General features: G+C 35.9%; 1 protein-coding gene across 7 annotated transcripts; it reads left to right on the forward strand.

The window, feature by feature from the left end:
* Positions 1-406: 406 nt before the first annotated feature.
* On the forward strand, positions 407-23,630 carry pde6a (phosphodiesterase 6A, cGMP-specific, rod, alpha). 7 transcript variants are annotated; one of them, XM_017307268.2, is made up of 25 exons: positions 435-509; positions 1,657-1,681; positions 1,886-2,219; positions 2,855-2,996; positions 4,407-4,559; positions 4,812-4,901; positions 5,122-5,262; positions 6,369-6,443; positions 7,473-7,537; positions 7,923-7,989; positions 9,178-9,225; positions 10,538-10,687; positions 12,204-12,347; positions 13,000-13,065; positions 14,154-14,300; positions 14,754-14,861; positions 15,362-15,471; positions 16,587-16,674; positions 16,935-17,035; positions 18,080-18,187; positions 18,267-18,330; positions 19,959-20,033; positions 22,510-22,593; positions 22,675-22,843; positions 22,979-23,630. In XM_017307268.2, the coding sequence occupies exons 3-25, from the start codon at positions 1,891-1,893 to the stop codon at positions 23,017-23,019; spliced, it is 2,565 nt and encodes an 854-aa protein (XP_017162757.1). In that variant the 5' UTR covers positions 435-509; positions 1,657-1,681; positions 1,886-1,890; the 3' UTR covers positions 23,020-23,630. The 7 variants fall into 7 exon arrangements, with proteins under 7 accessions (XP_008419078.1, XP_008419076.1, XP_008419080.1 ...); XM_008420855.3 differs by having other exon boundaries at positions 437-509; positions 1,883-2,219; XM_008420857.3 differs by having other exon boundaries at positions 460-509; positions 1,614-1,681; positions 1,883-2,219.
* The last annotated feature ends 1,020 nt before the right edge of the window (positions 23,631-24,650 follow it).

The following is a 24,650-nucleotide window of genomic DNA, read 5'->3' on the forward strand; positions in this document are numbered from 1 at the left end:
TTCTTTTTTTATTTTATTTTTTTATTTATTATTAGTTGTTTTTTTTTTTTTAGTTTGCAATTAAAAAAATACAAGAACAATGCTTTTAATCAGAATTACAACTGTGGAGGTTGGTGGTCAAAGCACAGTCCAAAGTTGAGAATACAGCATTGCTGCCATGCATATAAAACATAAGAACTTGTTCTACATTTGACAACATTTTTGATTTGTAATTTTTCCATATTTAAACAAGAAACTTTACAGCAGTTATCAAATTCAAGTCTCTTTAATAAGGTCCAATACCCACATCTGTTTGGAGAAAGACAGCCGAATCCCCTATATATTGTTATTAAACATTGGTCGGTTTTGTAATCCGCATATTTGTAATTGGATGCAGGATTATGTCCACACATGACCATTTAAAGCCATCCTTGTAATCCCTTTTCTCTTCTCAGACACCTACACCTGGGTTGGTAAGGAGTACAGAGGGATTAAACACTTTGCTGGGGGACAATACAAGGACTTAACAGGTACAAATATTTCCTTTAATTTGGTATTGTCATTTACACTCATGAGGTATATTTATGATTAACAATGCTGGTATTGATATCATAAATTTAATATTTAATATTAAATTTTAAGTAGCAAGATATAACTGCACCAACGTGAGTCGATGTTGGTACAAAGCTAATTAACTGTTTTCTTTTAAAGTAGTGAGATTTATTCATTCGCTCCAGTAGAGATATTAAAAAAGCTACTTTTATTGTATTTACTGCATGCTCTATTACTACACTGACTGAATGGTCCAAAAAACCCTCTAAAATTAGGTGGTTATTTCCAACTTGTCTAATTTTTGTATTTTCGGGTAATATTGTCCAACCTTAACAGCAAATTACCCAGTAAAGAAAATTACATGCTTTATAAATAAAGAACAAAAACCCTAAAATAGAAAATAGCTGAATCAAAGACAACTGACATGCAAAACTAACATTTTTCTGATCATTCTTCTTTTTGTAAATATGTACATGCTACTCTTCTGCTGTTAATATGTTGAGCAAACCCCTTTTGCCAACAGTATTTAATCTTATCCTGTAATATTTTACAAGGTTAAAGCATACAGAGGGAATGGACGACCATTCTTCTTGGAGCAATCTTTCTCATTTATCATGTATTTAATGTTTATTACATTTCTTCTTTAACATGTTTATCCTTTGTTCTATGTCAAACCCACCTGGAGTGCTTGTCACCAAAAAGCTCCATCCACCCAAACACACTATTCCAGTTAAAGTTCATTGTATTTGGCAGATTACATATGTTTATGTTTTTTGGAGGTATATAGACAAGACTTTTCTTGCCATGCCTTCTCAGCCAATTGATAGAAAGATTGCCTTTAATGACTGTTATGGCTGCTTGGCCACTCTTTGTAACTTAACACTGAGCATTGGAGAGTGTTTTACTTGCATTACCATTCTTCATGTGTGGTGGAAAGATGAAATAGTTAAAGGTCTGACTGATATGACATGGGCTAAATAAGATGAGTGGCAGTTGTCTTGTGTATATTGACTGGTTTATGAAGATCAACAAAGTTCTACTCTACATCAATACTATGTTCTCTTGTATTTCCTATTTTGAAGCATGACTAAGAGAAATCAACTTCTCTTCCCCTTTTATAACCAGGATTCCATGAACTGCTAATCTCAAGGTCTGATTTTTTTCAAAACAATTTAATTTGGGATTTAGCTATTCCAATAAAATATTGTTTTTTGGTTTTTTTTAGCTTCTATAGCTTCTTGCCAAAACGTATGCAGGCACACATGTAGTCATTAATACATATGTATTAATACATTTCAATATATATGTTGAAACAATGTTTGTTTGTTTTTTCTTCTGTTGTATTTGACAGCAGCAGCCATGGTGGATGCAGCTGCAGCAGAGCAGTTCCTGGATGCCAACCCAGCATTCGCAAAACAGTACTATGACATGAATCTGAAGCCCCAAATAATCTCAAACCTGCTGGACAGCAACCGGCAGCCTGTGTTGGACATCAAAACTTACCATGATCTGACCATGGTAGATGAGAGTGAGGTTCTTTTTGACCTGGTACGGGACATACAGGACAACTTGCAGACTGAGCGTTCGATCTTCAAGCTCATGAAGCACCTCAGCTTCATGATGAGGGCGGACCGCATGAGCCTCTTCCTGTACCGGCAGAGGAACGGCGTGGCTGAGCTCGCCACAAGGTCACTGAAGCTTTTATTAACGACTATTAATGGCTCTTTTTGAACAACTTTTTTAGTATGTATACTGTACTCCATTTTCTAGCAGCTATGTAGATGCTAGATGGATCTGTGAAGCTTGTGAACCTGCCAACCATATTTAGCAAAAAGGATAAAACTCAGTAAAAAAGGTTGTTAAAGTAAAGTTTAGTTTCCTGATCAGTTTTATTTTAAGTTTTCCACACCTAAGTAGATTATTATATGTCCAGATATACTTAGCTTTTTTAACTTGCAGGCTTTATGTAGATCCACTCCTGCATTTCATGTTCCAATTCAGCACAGCAACACACTTATGCTAGTGCTAATGTGGAGGGTCTAATCAATTGCAGTGCTTCAGGGACCACATTTAAAGCAAGACCTTAATTGCTTGTCTTTAATTTTGTGAGTATCATCAATTTCTGACACTTTAAGTTTCCCTTTGCTTATTATGAAGGCAAGGCAAGTTAATTTGTACATCATCATTTATAAACAAGGTAATATTTCTTTACAGAAAAGTAAAAAATACATTAGGAAATTAAATGCAACAAAAGGCATAGAGAATCATCCTTCAACTGTGTCATTTATTACATATTTCCTAATGTTTACTCTGTGCCTTTTAGATTATTCAACGTCCATAAAGATGCAATATATGATGAATGCCTGGTGCAACCTGAAAGTGAAATTGTATACCCGCTAGATATGGGCATAGTGGGTCATGTGGCCACGAGCAAGAAGATGGTCAACATTCCAGACGTGACACAGGTAGGCCAATTTGACTTTGGTTCATTGATTTTCTGATGGTCATTTTCAAATCCATACTTTGTCTAAGATAAACTATACAACTCTGGTACAGTATGATAAAAAAAATCATCTAATAATGCTTCAATATCTTTGGTATGATTGATAAAACAGTTTCATTATAATGTTCATGTTGAATATTTATTTCTGTTTGACCACCAGGGGGCGCCAAGATCCCACCGTTCCTCCGACTTAACTCTCATTTAACCAAAGCCAGTTCAATCTCATTACAGTGAATACATTTGACATTTAAATAGCCACAAAGCTTTTTTTTCTTTTGTACCCATCATGCTCCCACAGATCGTCATCACATCCACCCACTATACCCAGACCTGCCCAAAGTGTTATTGTGACATTTACTAGTAATAATGAAGCAAAACTTAACTGATGTGTTACAAGCACTTCTCTGTATCTTGTCCTTTCATGTGAGATTAGAGAGCTCAGCTGCTGATGTATGAAGACAACAGACCAGGGATAATTGTTGCGTTTTTGATTTTTTTTTTTTTTTTTATCTGGCACTTCATGCTGCCAGGCCTGCCTGTTGTGCCTTTCCTTGTGAGCCATGACAGAACAAACCTCATTCTGGTCGAAACCTCAGACCGTGAAGTCACAGCCTCACATGAGCAGATAAAAGAAAACTGTAACGATCAAAGGCTCCAAGGCTCAATTTTCCCAGTGGCAACAAAGGAGCAGCTAATGTTTCTATTTAATTGATTAGCTTTATGTTACTAATGCAAGAAGGATGGCTTTTTAGTAACAGACTGGATGTCACTGTCTCTGCATGCTATTTCCATCCCAATCCAATCTAGCAGAGGCCTGTGCTGCACCGTAGGTGGGGATTATGCAGTGAGTGACTAAGCGCTGTCCTAAATTTCCCATCATCATTTGTCTTTCCCTCGTACAACTGAATTTAACAATCCCATCATCTACAGGATGGATTTAATTCATAATTTAAGGTGTGGTTACTCAATAACTGTCTCTGTGTTTGTGCCTTTGAGGAAGTAAGACAGAGAACCTGAACATGGAGCAAGTTAATCTGTCCAGAATTAGAGCGATCCCAGATTATTCCCATAGGTCACACAAGCCCTGAGCCACTTTCCCCGACTCAGCACAATAACACCTTTGGGCTGCTCTGCTCTTGTTCTCATCATTGTCTTTTGCTGTGGAAATAACTTGAATTTGTGACATTTTTACAGAATTTAAAAAGCTTAACTTGTAAAAATTAAGTGAAGAAATGTGACTCTTGACTTTAAATTTAAAAAGATGCTGCATAGCTTCTGTCTATCTATAACAAATAGACAGAAGCTCACCATTACAGCTTAAATGACCTAAGACTGAAGGAGTAAAACATCTCTTGTGTGCGTCTCCCACTAGAATCCACATTTCAGTAATTTTGTTGATGAACTGACTGAGTATGAGACCAAAAATGTCCTCGCCATCCCCATTATGAATGGTAAAGATATGGTGGCGGTCATGATGGCGGTCAATAAATTGGACGGACCGTGCTTCACTGCCAAGGATGAGGAGGTAAACTGTCTTCATCTCTGCACAAATAGTCAGTTAAATAAATGGTCTGAAGCAAAAAGTAGAACTGTTGTCATGTAGTAAGAAAATGTGTGTTTTTCAAGGTTTTCTTTGATTTTTTCAAAAGCATTTTCTCCCGTATTTATTTTTAAAATGTTAATAGTGCAGGCATTAGTGGTTGACTGGACAGCGGTGACATTGAAAGCTAAATAAAACTATAAAATGATCTGCTCTACCTGTTCTTATTTCTTCCAGACTCTAAACAAATATCTTAACTTTGCTAACCTGGTGCTGAGAGTTTACCACCTGAGCTACCTGCACAACTGCGAGACGAGGAGGGGTCAGGTAAGAATCATAAAGAAGATTTTGATACGTTTGAGATGCATAAATAATAGATTGAACAAGCTGATTACAAAACTAAAGGAAGTCTAGTTGCCATCTTTTCACATATACACACATATAGAGATAAACTTTTGTCATATATTGAAACTATAATTAGTCAGTATATGGAAAAAGAGCAGATGAGCTGGTAAAAATCCATCTCTTCTTTTATTTCATTATTCAGGTACTGCTGTGGTCAGCCAGCAAGGTATTTGAGGAGCTGACAGACATAGAGAGGCAGTTCCACAAGGCCTTGTACACAGTGAGAGCTTTCCTGAACTGTGACCGCTACTCTGTTGGTCTGCTGGACATGACTAAGACTAAGGTAGGTTTTCACTAATACAAACTCAAAACTTTCCAATCTGTTGTTTGTAAGTCATATGTGCCAATTGCAGTGGTATACATTATTTGTGATTAGATATAAAAAATATATATCTTTTGTTTAATTAAAACCTTCAAAATAAGAAAATAAGGGGCTTCATTTAGTCAGAAATAGTTGGTAAAAGACAAGTTCCTCTGGATTAGCTGGACTTTCAGGGAGATTCAAGATTTTTATCTTCAAAAAATCTCCAATCAACTGTTTTATAAACTCTTTTTTTCTCTCATCCTTTCTCTAATCCTCCAGTATTACTAAATCAAAAATGTTACATTTCAGGCTTGCAAAGTAGATGGGCCAAATGAAATCCTCCCCATCACATGCATGTCAAACGTGCCCAGTCAGGACTTTTTTACAACAATAAGTATGTAATGCTTTCAATACAGCAGTTTGTAAAAAGTTAAGCAAATGTAAAATTCAGTTAGTTTATCAGGGAATCTGTTTAATGTTAATGTTCAGTTTTCCCAGTTGTAAGTACAGCTACATTAACTATATGAAAGTTGGAACGAAGAAGTCAAGTCATTCAAACTTATGCATCAAACCACACCATATGTGAAGCAATATACAGTGTATTTGGATTAATATGCTGGGATATACTAACATGTTGTTACTTTTATATAATACTAACCCTTTCTGTTCCATTCCTATATTTATTTTAACTTTCGGGAGATTATTTTTTTTTCTATCCAGTCTACAACTCTAAATCTGCTTAAACGTTCAATGGACTTCATTGTGTATTTCTGATAACCAACACATAATTGCCTCTCACTTATTACAAGCTGCTGCCAGTTTATTCCAAACACCTGCTTAATGTGAACAAACATTTCTGACTGCACAGATGATTCAGTCCTGAAACTTCATTACTGAATCAGATAAAATATTCTGCTTTTCTAAACAGAATATTTTTTTTACATCCTTGTAAAGCAATGCAGTTTTGTGTACACAAAGATTTAAATGCATCCAAATAATAAGAACTAACCCAGAGGATCATCTGTTTTTGCTCATGTTTAAATGGCTTTTTTTCATTGTGTGTCTGCCTGTGTGTCTGCCTGCAGGAGTTCTTTGACTTGTGGCCGGTACTGATGGGAGAAGTCCCACCGTATGATGGACCCAAAACTCCTGATGGCAGGGTAAGTCTGAAAGATAGCAACTACAAATATGTTTCCTTTACCTTTTAATCTGAATGTCACACTTTCTCTTGAGAAAACCTTTCAACATCTACAGAGCCAGTTCCATATTTTACATCTTTTATCATTTTAAGGTTTCAGAAAAAAGGTGACAGATTTTCCAGAGGTCTTTGAAGCATCCATGGGCTGGAAACTATTTTGATTTTGCTAAATCTCAATGGTCTCTTAACTCTACAGCATCAATCTTGATAGAGCTCACCTTTACACTGTTGCTTAATCATTCAGTTATCATTGTCCATATCAGCAACAGACTAGATCCTGCAACTTAAAGGGTGATATATAGAATATGTGTTGCTGTTCCTGTTTGTTTTTTAAGTATCACTAATACAGCTTTTTTTGCCAGTAACATTTGGAAAATATTGAATTTGTTCTGTATGTAACATTTGATCATCTATTAAACTATACTAATTTACATTAAATAAACCACTCTTTCATCTTTGATTTCAATATATTTTTCAGATTAAAATGAATTTAGCATCACTACAAATTTAGATACAACAACAGCTCTATTGGCTGAGGGGGAAAAAGGGAGATTGTGGTTCTGGCTTTATAAAGTACAGATGGCTCTCACTTTGGATTCCAAATTGGGAGACAATAAAAATAAAAATGTTTACTTTAACTGAATCTAACAAGTTAATAAAGCCTAAGGAGCCATTTGATGTCCTGGTCCCGTTCGTCTCTGCGTAAACCTCACTAAACAGCTTCCAGTAGTTTCTGGGAGGAGTCATCATGACCAATTGATCAGCCAATCAGAGTGTGACTTCTGTAAACATTTTACAATGCTTGAGAGTTTAACACATTAAGAAATGCTCAAATTTTATCTCCCATGCCATCCATGGGAGATAATAGGTTGTTGTATCTGTGATACTTTGAAAGAACTTTGCAGTTCTTGCAGGTGAATGGTTTGATCTATGTGTTCACACTCACGACATGTAATAAAGTGTCTTGGTAAATTCTTTGTTTCTTCCTCAGGAAATTATCTTCTACAAAGTGATCGACTATATCCTCCATGGGAAAGAAGACATTAAAGTCATTCCGTAAGTCATGACACTGAAAGATGAAAGAAATGCAATATAGGCTGTGATCCTATACCTATCTGACAGCATGTGGTTTAACTGAAATAAAATAAGGTCATTTCTATTTAAATTTGAAATGTCTAATTAATGGACATGTTTTTTTTTTTTTATTAAATAAGGACACTTGCTGATCCGAATTTTTCAAAAAGCAAATACTGAAAGCTGTTTGGTCAGGGATGAGGCATACTTATTTCTGAGTCTTTTAGAAGCAACAACAGACAATATTATGTGTCTTACAATAAAAAATTACCACTGTGACTAACTAACCATAACGTTTAAAACAGTTTTTTCTCTATATTGTCATTTTTATTAAATATATTTTATTTTTCATATTTTTCATCCCCAGGAATCCTCCAGATGACCACTGGGCTCTTGTCAGTGGTTTACCTACTTATGTTGCAGAAACTGGGCTGGTGAGTGACTCAGACTCTTATTAAGGCTTTGACTTTCAAGTCTCATTTAAGGTTAATTTGAGATTTATTTCAAACATGATAAAACATACTGATAATAAGAAAGTCACATCCCTCTTTGCCTCTACATCCAATAAAAGTGAAAAACATATTTTTTGTTGATTTTGTTTATTAATGATAAAGAATTTATTTTTAATGTTTTATTCACTAACAAGCTTCCATGCTTTGATCCAATTTCTGTCCAAAGAGGGAGATATTTACTGTCTCTACTGGCACTGTTCTCCAGTAGAGTACATTTGTGTCTTCTGCCAAGGAAACTAAACAATTGGTCAAAGAAGTGTCTCATAAAGAAATTAGAATTGTCTCACAAAAGAATGTAGGGCTACAAATGATCAAAACATTCCTCATTATCATTTGATTTAACTAAGATTTTACTTCTGCTGAACAGAAGTCTTTGTTAAATTGTGTCCTCTAAAAAGATGTTTAAGGAAAACCTGAAACCGCTCCAGTGGATGCTGCTGGAGGTTTGATGAACAGGACACCATTAGGCATTATTACACAGCTGTCAGTGTAAACACCGCTGTAGAAATGAAAAGTGTGACGCGTCGTACCGCTCTGATGTAGAATTGTAATTTCTGTGGCCATTGTAATTAATCACTGAGAGCTTTTCCTAAAGTGCTGAAACTGACTTACTCGTCTGTTCTCCCCTCGCCATCTGTCTTCCTTACATACTCTCATTTTCTTTGGTGCTTTTCATTTTTCAAGTCTTCACCGTCTTCCCTCTTTGCTATCATTCCTGTTGCTATTATGTGAAAAGTGAAAACTTTACGTCTCTATAAAGCCTCATATTCATAAATTGGGGATAAAACGACAAGCCAAAGTGACACTGATGGTTTTTGTTCTGGCACTGGGATGTGAATGAATTAGAAGTGGAGCGATAAAACTTTGTCAGCTGCTAGAAATTATATATGAACATGTGTTTCTGTCTGAAAAGGTGAGGCTGGAGGGTTTATCATGGGAGAACATGCTGATGTCTTCTCTTCTTTAGCGTAGCAGCCTTTTTTTCTTTTTCAAATCCATCTGTCTATTTTGTTTCAGCCACATTTACAGTAGATATTAGCAGATTGGTTTTAGATTGTAGACTTGAACATACATTGAACTTCTCTTGCTTTTTTTGTTGCTTTTGTCCAGATTTGCAACATCATGAATGCTGCTGAGGATGAGTTTTTTAATTTCCAGGTAAGAAAATATTTTTCAATGTTTGTTCCTGAGGTTTGAATCACTTAATGTTCAATTATAATCTACAGTGGAGTTTAGATGCTTACATACCCATGTCATCCACACAAACATCTTGTGAAGTTTGAACTTTTAAGGACTTATTTGAATACTTCTTTTATGGAGTACATTGAATTTACCCCAGAAAATGTCAACGTAATTTAAAAACAAGCAATATGAATTTATTATGAATTTAGTAAAATATACACTGTCAAGATTATACATACAATGTTAAATATATGCATACATCTGTACTAACATATGTCTGCTATCCAGTGGTGGAGAAAGTACTCAAAAAATTTACTTAAGTAAAAGTACAAATACACAGTGAAAAATGTACTTAAGTAAAAGTCAAAGTACCACATTAACATTTTACTTAAGTAAAAGTAAAAAAGTCCTGGCTTTTAAAAATACTTAAGTATTAAAAGTAAAAGTACTCGCTGAATGCATTACCTAATCGCTAATATCATTAAGTGTGCCGATCGTATTTAATTTTAATACATCAGAAATGTGCCATTTTAATTAACACTACCACAGATTAACGAGTAACGAGTAACGCGACACTTTTGTAGAAATGTAGTGAAGTAGAAAGTACAGATACTTACTGTAAAATGTAGTGGAGTAAAAGTAGAAAGTCCCCATTATTAAATCTACTTAAGTAAAGTACAGATACACGAAAACTGTACTTAAGTACAGTAACGAAGTACTTGTACTTCGTTACTTCCCACCACTGCTGCTATCAAGTTGAGAAACCTATTTTTCCTACAGAAATGTCTGCCTTAATTGTGGATAAATTTTTGATCACTCTTCTTGTCAGAAATGTTAGCTGGTCAGTTTCCGTCTTTGAAGCATAACCCACAGATTTTAAATAGAGTTGAAGCTGTACAGTGTTCTCATGTCTGAAGGTCTGTCAAGTATTTGAGATTTGTATTGTTTGATTAATAAGAATACCTTTTAATATTAATTCATTGTGTCACAGTTTCTAGTACAAGCTCAAAATTTCAGCACATATGCAAGTAAATGAAAAATGTACATAACAAACATTAAAATCATTTCCATATTATTGTGAAAATGTCTTAGCTGTACATTATATTCATGTTTTTTTCTTATTTAACAAAGATTTATATGGCTATGATAATATTACGTATATTAAAAATTCAAAGCCTCCCTTTAAACAATAGTGTTTCCTCTTAGGTAAGAATCCAGATGTAGCCTGTGTTCTAAAATAAGGTGCATTATTTTATGTCTGTGTCTGTGGCTGCATCTTTATCTGCAGACAGAGCCGCTGGACGAGTCTGGCTGGACCATTAAGAACGTCCTGTCCATGCCAATTGTCAACAAGAAAGAAGAGATAGTGGGCGTGGCCACGTTCTATAACAGGAAGGATGGGAAACCCTTTGATGAAATGGATGAAACGCTGATGGAGGTAAAGGTTCTGCTTGTGTGTGTGGCTGCACTGAGTCACTGGTTTATAAATACACTGCAGGCCATTCAGACGCTCTGCATTATTTATCACTGAGCCTGAGGGCTTTCCACCGACGTTTTACTGTTTGTGTAACTCACAAACTTCAGTCATGACAGTTTGATCTTCAGCAGTCTTTTCTCATCAAATGAAGCTTTTAATTCTTAAATCATCTTTAGCTTATTGTCTGACTAAGAACATTTTACTATATGGGTGAAGTAAAATTTATTTCTATTTTTGATGAAGATCCTGAAGCTGTAGTTGCAAGGAATGAGAGACTTTCTGTATATTCCATCAGGAAATTATGCTCCACTCCTCCATAACATTAGTTTAATTTTATTGCAGTGTGAGGAAAGTTTTGTTGTGAAATCTACTCAGTGAGGTTAGGGCCTGCACTTTGACTAGGACGTTGGAATATCTTCGTTCTTTGCTTTCTCAGCCATTCTCTTATAGATTTTTTTGTTCAGTTTGGGGTAAATATCATGTTGATTACCCACTGTGGGCACAAGCTTCAGAAGTCAGAAAGATGATCTTATGGTTGACTTAACAACACCGTAAATCCCCAGTATTCGTGGAAGTTAGGGACCACAACTACCCAAGAATAGCTAAAGTGCAAAATAAATAAGATCTCCTCTAAAAACACATGCAAATGCCTATTTAAATTGTTCAAACACTAAATATACCTTAGCATGGATGCATATGCACAGTGGAAAACATTATGGCACTTGCACAGAAATTAATATTTACAGCGGTCCTTATCTCCTCTCTTGAGGGTACAGCCAATAAAACTCAAAGAAAATTAATGATCCTCTTGGCACCTTGGTGATTGGCTGATTTGCAAATAGCGTGTCAAGTAGCATTGCATTAGTTTATCAAGCTGCATTCTGTTTTGAATTTAGATAATCTAATTCAATTCAAACTGGCTTCTCAAACCTAGATTGAACTGTTGTCAAATCTTGTTCATCGACTTGAATTTTTTAAAGTAATGGCTTATTGATTATTTTATAATTTATTTGCTCGTTTTTGTAAGGTAACTTTGGATCTTAGAAAGACACGCTCAAAAAAAAATTATTATTGTCATTATTAGAGCAACAAACCGCAAAGCAAGTGCTCCTCTTTGAAAACGACAGGAATTTGTTTCTTCTTCCCCAGTTTTGTTGAAATCGTTCCAAGTTATATTACTGTACACAAGACTTAGAAAATAAAAATTCAAACATCTTTCCAAAATATTTCTAAAGGGCAAGTTCTAACTTGACTGTTTACAGTATAAGACCTGTAATACAGAAATAAACAACAAAATGATCAAACTGACAAGTAAATGAACAATTTATATTAATTAAGCAGCGGCTTTCAGTTGCACAAATGCTGCTAAATGTAAATTTTTCCACCAAAAAATTGGAACATTAATTCTATTATGTGTAGAAAGTGAGAAGTGCATGCTTTTTCTTACTGCCCAACTCTCCGTCACACTTGTGTCCAGTCTCTGACCCAGTTCCTGGGCTGGTCTGTGCTGAACACTGACACATACGACAAGATGAACAAGCTGGAGAACAGGAAGGACATCTTCCAGGACATGGTGCTGTACCATGTCAAGTGTCGCAAGGACGAAATCCAGAACATACTGGTTAGTAAATAAATTAAAGGAAAGAGGCCTGGTGTTCATTGTCAAATCAAGTAGAGGGGGGGTGTTAACAGAGGGCACATTTAAAATAGATCATTTTATTAAAAATGTTTAAATTCTACTAGAATCCAACAGTTTTCCATGCTTCATGTCCCATATGAGTAACAACTGTGAAACTGATGGATGAGAAAGAAATTAGTTTTAGGACAAAAAAGGTTCAGATACTTTGTGGAATGATTTCTTGCTAAACACAAAATAAATGTGTTTGTAGATCAATTATTTTTACATTTAAAAATACCACTATTGTGATTTCAATTATTTATATTATTGTATTAAAGCAATGCTATGAAATCATAAAAACAATCAGTTTCATAAGACTGTTGTGACACTAAGAATTTCAAAACTCTAAAAACTGAAAAAGAATCAACCAAGTCAGTTTGGAAGCAGCTTTTTGATGTAGGTGATATAAAATGGAGGCAAGCATCATCTATAAGATGAAATAAGCTGTCAGATTTTCTATGAGGTGATTTGTCAGGGGGTAGAAAGAGAACAAAAGCTAAGGGAGATCACCTATTCTGACCTTAGATCAGGAGTGAGCTGATTGATGCTGTACAGTTTCATCCAAGGTGAGTGTTTATGATGTATGTTTCTGCAGGACACCAGAGCGAGATGGGGAAAAGAGCCAGATGAGTGTGAGGAGGAGGATCTTCAGGAGATTCTGGTAAGCACTGAGCATGTCATTAAAGGAAGAAAAAAAAAACATGCAATATATAATATGAATATATAGCAAGGACTCATACCTTCCTGTTTAACTTGTAATTTCAGTTGTAGAGGGACAAGGTTTTTACATCTTTTCTGGTGTTACATCCAGAAATTTCAATGTGTGTTGCTAAGACTTTTAATTTGTGTTTTACTGCGACAGACCAACAGGAAATGGTGCATAACTGTGGATGGAATATGACACATTATTTTAAGCTTTTACTACACAAAATCTGAAAACTTGAGTTTTTGACTTTATCCTCCCCTGGGTAAATGCTACAACTACATTTTTCCTTTTCTTCCTTGCAATATGGCTCAAGCTCAATCAGATTTTATTAAAAGAATATGCAATCATTAAATTTCAACTCAATTAAGCCTACGATTCTCAGTTTAATTTAGGTATTGATTTTGACATGCCCATTCTAAGACATGAATATGCTTTAGGGTAAAATATTACATTGTTGCTCTGGTTTTGCTGAATTTTCACCCCAGATTTAAGTTTTCTTTCAGGCCTGCCCTGTATTCAGCACCATCCATTTTCTGATCCATTCCCTGACCATCTTGAAGAAAAGCGTTCCCTACAGCATCTTGCTGCCACCACTATATTTCACTGTAACATTTGTGTGTTTATCGCCTTCCTCCACATGCTTCCTGTGTCCCCTACATGGCTTTTAGCAAACTGTAGCTTTTTCTTTTAACAGTGGTTTTCCTTTTCAGTTCCTGAAAGCCAGATTCATGGAGTGCACTACTAATAACTGTCCTGTCAATGGACTTATGCAACTTTTAGAGTTAACATGCACCTGTTTGCTTTCCCCTGATTTATGCTCTCCTGGATAAGGAAAGTGGAGAGACTTAATACAAATGCTCATTGCTTGTTTTCACTTCTTTTTTAGATTGGAAAAACACAAATCTTTGTTCTTTCCCTTCAAAATGTGTTACATGTGCTAGTCTGTCACATAACATCAAAATATATGATACAGAGGTTTGTAGTTTAAAAATTAAAAAAAATCTTCAGACGTAAAATGTTAATATTTATGTTTTATTCCACAGTCTGAAGTTCTGCCAAACTCTAAGAAAGCTGAGATCTTCGAGTTTCACTTCTGTGACTTTGATCACAGTGAGCTGGATCTGGTGAAATGTGGCATTAAGATGTACTATGAGCTGAAAGTGGTGGACAAGTTTCACATTCCCAGAGAGGTCAGTGCTTTCTTCACTGGTACTGCTGCATGTCTTAGTTATTTTTAGTGCTAAGATGGAGGAAATTATTTCTTGGCACAGAATTTTTAACATCAAAAAAGCAACAGGACTGCAAACAACAGCCTGTGTTCTGAAAGTTACAGCTGTAGAGTTAGACATGTACTGGCACTATTTTTTGCTAATTTCATCCAACTGGATAATCCCAAGGCTCACAGGGCCAAAACTAAACTCTTAAATTTATATTTAAGAATTACTTGAAAGTACAAAGAAGTTACCAAACAAACTTTATGATAATATCAGCATCAATGTGTGTAATTTAAAAATGAATTAAAGCAATACAAATATTGCTTGATAATACATAAGTAATTCTAGCAACAATGCAAGCTTTACGCATCAAACATCACTGTTTTAGAATATGAGCCTTACCTTATTTTAACTGTTTTTATTGCACAGGCTTTGGTGAGATTTATGTACTCTCTCAGTAAAGGCTACAGGAAGATCACCTATCACAACTGGAGACACGGATTCAACGTTGGACAGACCATGTTCACTTTGCTGATGGTCTCTCACAGCTAATCTGACTCATTCCTCCACCTCCTTCCTTCTACCTTCGTTCCCTGAGTGCTCATCAGTTCCTCACCTCATGCTCCCCTTCCTCCTCTCAGGCTTTACACCCACTCTTTCATTTAGCCTGCCCTTCATTTTGTCCCTGATTTAAGGTGATAAAGATAATTTCTTCTCTTCCCTGTTCTTTCTCAGTCTTTACCCCTCTGTGATTCCCTGTAATATGTTGTAAATAAGAGTATGAATGGGATAGTTTTTATGTGCATTTGGAAGACTAAGGAAAGAGAAAACGACAAAGGTAATGGACTATGTCTTCAAATGAGAAGTCCTGTCTGAATAGAGAATTATTTATTGTCATTGTTCCAACAATCTGGACCTGTAAGGAAAACTCTTATTTGTTCGTGAGACTGAAGCATGTGTAGTTCTTTGTATTGCTGACCCTGTTTTAACCCCGCATTTCTATTTCTGTCTGACTGTTGGGTTGTTTGTGCTCTCAGACAGGTGATCTGAAGCGTTACTACACAGACCTGGAGTGCATGGCAATGGTGACCGCTGGATTCTGTCACGATATCGACCACAGAGGAACCAACAACCTGTACCAGATGAAGTAAGAGCTGCAGGACTGAGGGGGAAACGGCACAGAAGCATGATGGGATTAATCTGCAACTAGTTTCATAAGCTAAAAGAGGACTGACATCAGAACATTTACTTTGACTTTCATCATGGGATTAGGGTGCCAGACAAATGTTTAAATAAAGTGAAAGTGAAAGGATAAAAAGGGAGTGAATAACAATTTTGAAAAAAAAAATCATGTAAAATCAATAACTAGGTGGTGGGTGAGACATGGATACACTTCAGTGTTACAAGAAGACAATGATCTAAAATAAATATTTAAAATATCTTTGAACAGATTAAGCTGGTGACTGCAAACGTATTGATTTCAACATGTGGAAATCAAAATGTTTTGTCCAGGAAGCCCGAGATGCTTAATACATGCTTAAAAGTTTCTATTTTCAACATTTACTTTTAATTTAGCAATCAAACCTTATCTTTACTCATACTGTGAGTTATTGAAAATATGTATTGGAGCACATAATTTTCACCCTGTGAGGATGAGAGAAACTCCATTATAAATTCAAACCTTTGCACTCAATTATTTTTTTTTCTTTGTCATTAATTGAGTTGGATGCTGTTCAGTCATTATGTGACGGAAAACAATTTTTTCAAATGAAACCAGTACTGAATGAAAAAGTAAAAGGAGTGTTTTCAACTCACAGCCCAGGCTGTGAGTTTAATCAAAAATTGTTTGATTAAATACCAAGAATGAAGTATAATAAATAGTTTTGATTTTTTGTTGTTGCTGTAATGACCCACATTCTTCATGAGCAGATGCTACATCCAATAAAACGTTATTGACATCAGATTGTAGAGATCCTGTGAGCCAGCTTGATTGAGTCAGACATACAGCTGTCACTCCTTCTGTCCTTCATAAGGATGACCTGATCTTGGTTCTTTAGGTAAAGGTAATGACACACAGAGGACATCGGTTATCTGTTATTGACTAGATACGCCTCCAGCTGCTGCGCTCCACCTGCTGATGGATGAGCTAATGAGTATTGCCATTAGCTGTGAACACACCAGGCCAGGCCCTCCCTTAGCTTTTACATGCATGATTTATTACAGTATAACCTCCCTTCATGCTGTTTGTGTGTGTGTCTCCAGGTCGGGTAATCCTCTGGCCAAACTTCACGGCTCCTCCATCCTGGAGAGACACCATCTGGAGTTTGGCAAGACTTTGTTGAGAGATGAGGTACGTTGGCCCGTGATTTTTCACACCTGATAGGTCACCTGTAAGTAATGCAGTTTAAAAGTAAGAAATTTAACCCAAACAATTATTATGCATAATTTTTGTTTTGCTTTCATTTTTTGCTTCCCACAAAAGGAATGGTTGACTTCCAACTTCTCATTTTGTTCCTGAGAAATAAACTCATGTAACATCCCCAACCAGGCTTCATAGTGAGTGACATGTTGGTACCATCATTTGAAGAGACGTTTTCTCTTGTGTTCCAGGCATTAAACATTTATCAGAATCTGAACCGCCGCCAGCATGACATCGTCATCCACCTCATGGACATCGCAATTATTGCCACAGACCTTGCTCTCTATTTCAAGTCAGTACAAAAATATAATTTCTAAGTTGCATTTACTAGCAAAGACCTAAATGAGTTTAGGTTTAGGTTTTATGGTACATTTGTTGAGAATTAGTGTAGTATAAGCAAACAGAAACTAAACAAACTTGGATGAATGCATGTGAAAAAGTTTTTTTAGTAGGGATTGTCATCAGAAGAAGTCATGAAGATGTTTAGGAAAAAATATTGGGATGAAGGGAGTAGCAAAAAACGAATGAGAGAGGTGATGAAGATGAAGGCTTTGCATAAACAGATAAGGGAAATCAGTATAAGAGGATTAATGGGATGAAAAGGAAATATGAAGAGCATTGGTGAGAATAAATGATTTAAAAACTGGTCGTTAAAATAGATGACATGGACAAAGACGTGAGAGGGAGTTATAAACAGGGCTGAGAAAGATAAATATATTGAAAAATGCATCATGAAAGAGGGATCAGTAGGATGAGGGGGCTGGGAAGAGGTTGTAAAGATGAATTAGAAGGATAAATGTATGAAAAATGTATATTAAAAAGTAATAAGGATGATGAGTGGGATGAAAGTAAGGTAAGGTAATTTTATTTATATAACACATTTTCAGCAATAAGGCATTTCAAAGTGTTTCACATGAATTTAAAGGAAATACAAAAACAATATAATAAACCAAAAGGAAAAAGCAAAAGAAGAAAAATAATCTAATAATGTTGATCTAAAGTATATAAAATAGATTCTGCTGTTTTTTTTTCTTCTGGATTCTAAGTTTGTTCTGGTCCCTGTTTTGGGTTGCTAGATAAGTATAAATAATTACCCTCTGAACTAAATTCGTAAAAGTTGTGAGTACTCGCCAATTTCTAAGTAAAAATAGAAGCTAAATGATAAAAGATAAATATTAGATACAATTCTTTAAATATTAAAGTAAATCTGCCTTAAAATAGCTATGTCAAGTTTGTGTATAAATTAAGTGAGGACTCTATTCTTAGGAAGTTTCCAGATATCCTCTCATCTCAGCTGTCAGAAATGAAATCTGTCTGTTGTTGTGCTTCTCTGCAGAAAAAGAACGATGTTCCAGAAGATCGTTGACCAGTCAAAAACCTACGAGAACTGGAACGACTGGACCAAATACATGATGCTTGAGACCACGCGCAAAGAGATAGTCATGTAAGCAGAAATGTGCTAAAATAAATGTTCCACAGGGAAACAAAGACAGTCAGGTCTCAGTCCTGTGTCATGTTTGCAGGGCCATGATGATGACTGCCTGCGATCTTTCTGCCATTGCCAAACCTTGGGAGATCCAGAGCAAGGTAGATCCATATCTAATCTTCTTACAGAAAATTTTAGGATTGTAGGTATAAAGTAGCTCTCCAGTGTAGCTCACAACTATCTTTTAATGGTGATAAAACACACACTCAGCCACAAACTCTGCGAGAACCTAAGATAGAGTAGGGAACGAATGGTATTTTGTCAGCGCTACCATTTTTCTCAGCAGCGTTCGGCGGTGGTTCCTGATAGCCTCATGCATCAAAAAGCAACCTGCTGCTTTTCATTCTCCTCATCACCGCCTGCCAGTCTCAGCATCTTATTTTAGTGAAATATGTAATGTGCACATTGCCTTCAAGCCAGCAACTATTGCATATCAACATGAACAGCAAGCCTATCTGGCCACTCGACAGGCAGTGCTTGATGGTCATTTTTTTACCTTTATTTGGCTGTAACAGCCGCACAAAATGTGTTCATTTTCAGTAACACCTGCTTCGTATTATTCAATGTAAACACAGACTGAAGTTTTATGGCAAATGCATCATCAATGCTGCATCTAAAAGGAAATTAGGTGGTTTTACAAAGCATAGAGATCAATAAATTACAGTTAAAAATAGATGCTTACACACACTGCATAACAAGTAATATTTTTCATCACTGTTTGACATTAAATCAGACTAAACATTTGCTGCTTTAACTCAGTTAGGATTTCCAAAAGTGTTTGTGTTTCATAAATGCTGCAATGCTCTTATAATTGCTGCTGCTAATCAGATGGTTATATGCACTAGGATAACTATGTCTTTGCCAAATTTTGCTCAAAAACAAACAAAAAAAAATACATAAGAACACTGAGCTTTCTCACTATCATTTTTAAAAACTGTAGTTGCTGCACAACAACCTTTGTGATCAATTTTGTTATTGAGAATAGTGGAACCTAATACAATCCAGATTTTAAAAAGAAACATATAAAACTAACCCCACATCTTATTAGCTGTTAAATATCTGCATGGAAACAGATTTTCAGATGGTAGAGAGTCTTGTTCATAACATTACTTGGAGACAAAAGCCTGAGCTGCTGTGCTCTATGCAAGAAATGTTCCTGCTGCCGTTGTATTGGGTGATATTTTGTCCTTTTCATCCGGTTCTGGATAAAAAGTGCAGCGTCTCTGTACAAGCCTTGGAGCAATTGTTCCTTCAGAACCGGCTTGATGACTAACTCTTTCAAAATGGGTGTGCTGTGCTGAATACAGAATTTACATATTATTCAACAGATCTTGCTCTGCAGAGTTTTTTGGTTTGCGAGGGCAGATAATATGGGCTTTCATTTCATCAAAGACACAAAGCCAGAAAGCTGCCTCGTGATCTGCAAATACCCTTCTCATTGTGGGCCATTGTAAAAGCTTTAAAGAATGATTTCAACAACATGGAGGGGAAAGATCTATTACATCAGCATTGTATAAATGCTGGTCCATTTACAGTTTTATATCTTTGCTGAGTACAAGAGCCCCTAAAATTCAAACATAAACCAAAGGAAATTGAGATTGTTAAGCTCCACTTTCTCAAACAAGAGTATTTTTTTTATGCTTTAAAAATTATATTCTTCCTTTGTGTTTGCATTGGAGACCAAAATATCGGCAAGGTGACTGAATGCACATCTCAACTCTTCCTCTAGGTGGCGCTGTCTGTGGCTGCAGAGTTCTGGGAGCAGGGAGATTTGGAGAGGACCGTCTTGGAACAGCAACCTATTGTAAGAATTCAACAAAAAATAACCCAAGCTGGATTAATTTATGCTTCTGTACAATACAATATTTCCGCATATGCTGTGATATGGGATGGATCTGTTACCTTTATGTCAAATTTTTTTACATTTCTTCAACATTTGCATTTTGACTCATTAGACCTGTTGCTGTCAGGATGATTCATCCTGCTAAAGATCCTGAATCTTAATGGCTTTTCTGCTATCACAAAACTCCAACCAAGGCTTTTTTAGCCAAGCAACAGTGACTTTTAGTTGGATATATCAATAGATGATGTTATACATGACCTTTAAAATAATTTATGTGCTGTGAAGACTGTTTTTCTCTTCTGCTGAGAAAAACAGTTCATACCAAGCTTAAAGGTCATTCGTGTAACACCACAGTTAGAACTGCATGTCACAAACCACATACAAGGGAAGCAATAAACTACGGACACACATTTACAGCCCAGTCATATTTTTGAGCTTCCTGGTAAAGAAGTGTACAAAGTCTTTAAAAACTGAAAGAATATTTTCATACAAAAATCTAATCCAATGTGACTACTTAACAACACAATTTAAGAAACAAGACATTGCACTTAAATTTTTTTTCTCGTATTTAGACCTAAAAATCTCAAACTATGAAGTATTTCCGTTATTATTATTATTATTATTATTATCATTTTTTATAATTAGTTTTTCCAAATGACTTATTTCTCTTCTTTTTAATACGCTTTAATGAGAGGAGTAAAATGACTGGAAGGGTTCCTGGGTATAAAGCAGGATAAGGCCTTCTTTTAGCTCCCCAGCCAAAGACGGAGAGAAAGAGAAGGACACGATGAGAACAGAGAACAAGCGACAGAAACACAGACCAAATGAACAGACAGATTAAATTCCCTATGGTGGCAGTGTTGAGCAGAGAGAAGCCATTATGTGGAGCACTGATTCAGAAAGATCGGTCACCGTGGCCTTGACCCAGCCGACCGTACCTTCCCTGGCTCTCCACAGCTTCCTTGGTTTTGTTCCCTCGTGTCCTTGAGACGCTCCGAGCGTGAGAAACTCCATCCTACACGTTTTCACCTCCAAATTTAATAGCATCCATCAGGAGGGAAAACTTTTCATTTTGGTACAGTTTGCACTTTTCCAGCAGAGGATTCTGTGACTCACCGCTGCCTGACGGGACTTTGCAGAGGCTGGGGCACTCAAGCTGTTTTTCTTTTTTTTTTTCAAAATGTGTGGGTGGTAACTTTTACTTGCAATTGTGTTCAGGTTGAGCTTGTCACAGAAATTCAAACTTGTATGTGCTGCTCAGGTACATGTTTTTTTTTTTTTTTCTTATTTGAGGGAAGATAAGTGGTCTGCTAGATCTACATTTGGATAAACATTGTAAATACTAAAAGCCTACATAATAAAACATCTTATTTTTCTATCTGGGTACACGTTTAAGCTGTGAAGGACCAATATATTTTAAACATCTTTGCAGATTAACAAAATTACAGAAAGGACATTAGCAAAGACAGTCTATCCATTCCTCTTGTTCTCCTTGAACCACCTCTTATATACTAACCAATCTGCTTTTCTGTCACCCTCTATTGGCTTCATTTAAGCCTATTATTAAATAGTTTACATTCTAAGGAGAGTTGCCATTAACTCTGGAGAAAGAAACAGAAATAATATGTTGACAGTGAAAAGGAACTTCGAATAGGAAGTAATGGGTTGTGAGTGGTGGTGTTAAAAGTTGATGTTACAGGCAGTTTCTGGATCACCTTTCAAATGTTGCAGTTAATAAAATTTACATATGTTCAAGGTGCAAACCATTTCTCATCCGTTGATCTCTGGAGATGCGTTCCCCACTGTAGCTCTGAACAGGCTGTTTTAGATAAACTTTCATTTGAATGGGTTGAAGTTTGCAACAGACAGCTAATTATGCCAAAGATGATTCATCCATGCCCAACATTAAATCCAGACATTTAGTGTAAAAGACCTGCAGCTATTAACTTTCCACTCCAAACTTTTGAAGCACAAATCCAGTGAAATATTTTGAACATTTTTTTAGCCTTGGTCACAAAATTTCAGTTTTGCCCTGTCAAAATGCAAGACCCTCGTCTTCTGTCTGCTACAGATAAGAGAGCTACAGCTTCAAAACTAAGAAAAGGCTAAATGATTGCTGTGTAGAAAAACCCCCAAAATAGACTGTTGAAGCTAATCTTTAAATGAGGCAAACCATGCCTCATTTAAATCCAGCAAACTGAAAAGATGAAGGGCTTTCTGGTAATTTATATAAAATATATCTCACAACCAAATAAGAGTCAGATGTGATAATGTATAGAAAAAACATTAGTTAGCTAGTTATTTCATAACTATGTACTAAAGCCAGAAACTGCATGAAAATATTCTACTTTATTTATTTATTGAACATCACTGTAAAAGTAATGACAAGAGTTTAGTCTTTGGTTCATTGATGTGTTACCTTCTTTCTCTCCTTCAGCCTATGATGGACCGAAATAAAGCGGACGACCTTCCAAAGCTGCAGTGTGGTTTCATCGACTTTGTTTGCGCATTTGTATACAAGGTCAAACATCGTATCTTAGAAGTTCAAACAGAGAGTTTGATGTTCCTTGAGTGTTTTTTGATTCCTTCCTACCTCACCCAGGAGTTCAGCCGTTTCCACGTGGAGATCACCCCCATGCTGGACCGTCTCATGAACAACAGGAAGGAGTGGAACGCCCTCAAGGAGCAGCACGAGGCCAAACTGGCGGCCATCGAGGCCGCTAAGAAGGCCAAAGAGGAGGCAGCTCAGAGCGCTGCAGCAGCTAAGCAAGGTAGGAGAGAACCCCAAATGGGACCAACATGTAGCACGTTTAAGATAAAGTTCAGGATGCAAACTGTTTCAAAGGGCTGGAATCATGAAAGTAACTTCTCCTCTGTCTTTATTTTTTCTTCCTTCCTTTTTCCAGCAGCAAGTGCATCCCAGTCAAAGACTTGTATTCTAAGCTAGGAAGTCTGCTGTCATCCCAGCTCACTCACTGTATGTTTGTAGTGTATAGCTTGAGGTCTTTCTAAACTCACTCTGAAAACCAAGTTATCTTCCTGAAAAGTCATTTTAGCTTTCTAACTTACTTACATCTTAAATCAACTTTTTACTTTTTTTCTTCTGCTCTCTCTGCGCTGCTTTTTTTTTCTTGCCAGAATTTTGCTTTTTTCTGAAAATCATACATAAAACAGAGAACACTGATCATGAAGGGAGCCTTTTCTATACTCCATTTTTTTGATGCAGCATTACTTTTCTGGCCTCTATGAATTGATTATAGTTGTGTTGTGACATTAACCAAAACAGTGCAGGTTATTAGATATTGTTTATTTATTTATTTTGTTCAAGATGCTTTAAAAACAATAAGGCTGCCATAGCTCAACTTGCATGTCATTTATTTTGTATTACTGACACATCATGATACATTGACATGTCTGCATGCTGTAAAATAGGTCATATTTTATGTTTTTGCAGGTAAAAGGTAATAGCTTGTATGAAGGGCATTTGTTGAATTTTTCTCAGCTTTGCATCATTAATGTTTCTGTGCTCTGTACATTAAAATCTCTTCTCTGATTCTATTGACTGGAGCATTTTTAATGATTATATGAACAATTCATCATATGAGGAAAAATAAGCATTTAGGAGCTGAATGTTTTATAGTGATGCAAGACTTTTTTCATCACTTAGTGAAGATAGGATATAACCGTAGTTTTTCTGAACAAAATACTTTTTGTCAGAAATAATCTGCTTCATTGTCCAGTAAGTGCATATAAAGAATATGTTTTCCATCAGCATATAGGAAGGACAGACAATACAAATAAATTAAAATAATGAAAAATAAATAAATAAATAAATAGGTCCAGTGCATGGTTTTTTATAAAAAGAAATTATGTACAAACATTCATCTGCTACACCTAAATGTTAAGTATACTGATATGCTGTAACATCGAGTCGTTGTTGTTATCCACATGTCATAAGAACATATTCACTCAGACATGTAGCACATGAGCTGTAATATAACTGGTTACCTCCAGGTAGACAGAAGAGAAGAGTACTGATGTTCTGCACAAAATAAACCTTGGTGAGAAAATACAAAAAAAAAATCGTAATGGAAGCACTTAGTGGCAACTGGTTATTATTTTTTTCTTGTCTTGAATACTTTCTAACTTTGTAAAAAATATTATTTTCATGTTTTTAAAGAAAATGATTTGTTTATTTATTGTTGAAGCTCATTTAATATGGGATTTTGTAATACCGGTTCCTTCCACAAGAGGGACTAAAGTTAATATCTGCCATCCACTAACAAGCAGCTCTCTAAATCAAATAGTCAAAGCTCGTAATCCAAGAAATCACAACTGCATCTTCTAAGTAAGAATCAGTGACATACATAGTCTGTCTAAGGTACGTGTTACTGTCATATTTTTAGCTAAAATCACATCCCTGCTGCAGTTACTGTACATTTAAAAACCAAAATAGCCTTGCAAAATATTACAAGCATGCCCATTCATCCATGGTGCCTATAACCAGTGGTCATTAAGCAAAAGGAGAGTTATATGTTGGACAGATCTAGAACATTATCATATTAGAAAGTCAATGGC

The sequence above is a fragment of the Poecilia reticulata genome, chromosome 10 (assembly GCF_904066995.2).
Source record: "Poecilia reticulata chromosome 10, P_reticulata-male-v2, whole genome shotgun sequence".
Classification (NCBI taxonomy): domain Eukaryota; kingdom Metazoa; phylum Chordata; class Actinopteri; order Cyprinodontiformes; family Poeciliidae; genus Poecilia; species Poecilia reticulata.

Coding starts and splice junctions, on each gene's coding strand:
- pde6a (XM_008420856.2), top strand. CDS start 1,891: ATGGTGGATGCAGCTGCAGCAGAGCAGTTCCTGGATGCCAACCCAGCA. Junction 4,902..5,121: donor GCGAGACGAGGAGGGGTCAG/GTAAGAATCATA, acceptor TTCATTATTCAG/GTACTGCTGTGGTCAGCCAG. Junction 18,188..18,266: donor ACGCGCAAAGAGATAGTCAT/GTAAGCAGAAAT, acceptor TCATGTTTGCAG/GGCCATGATGATGACTGCCT.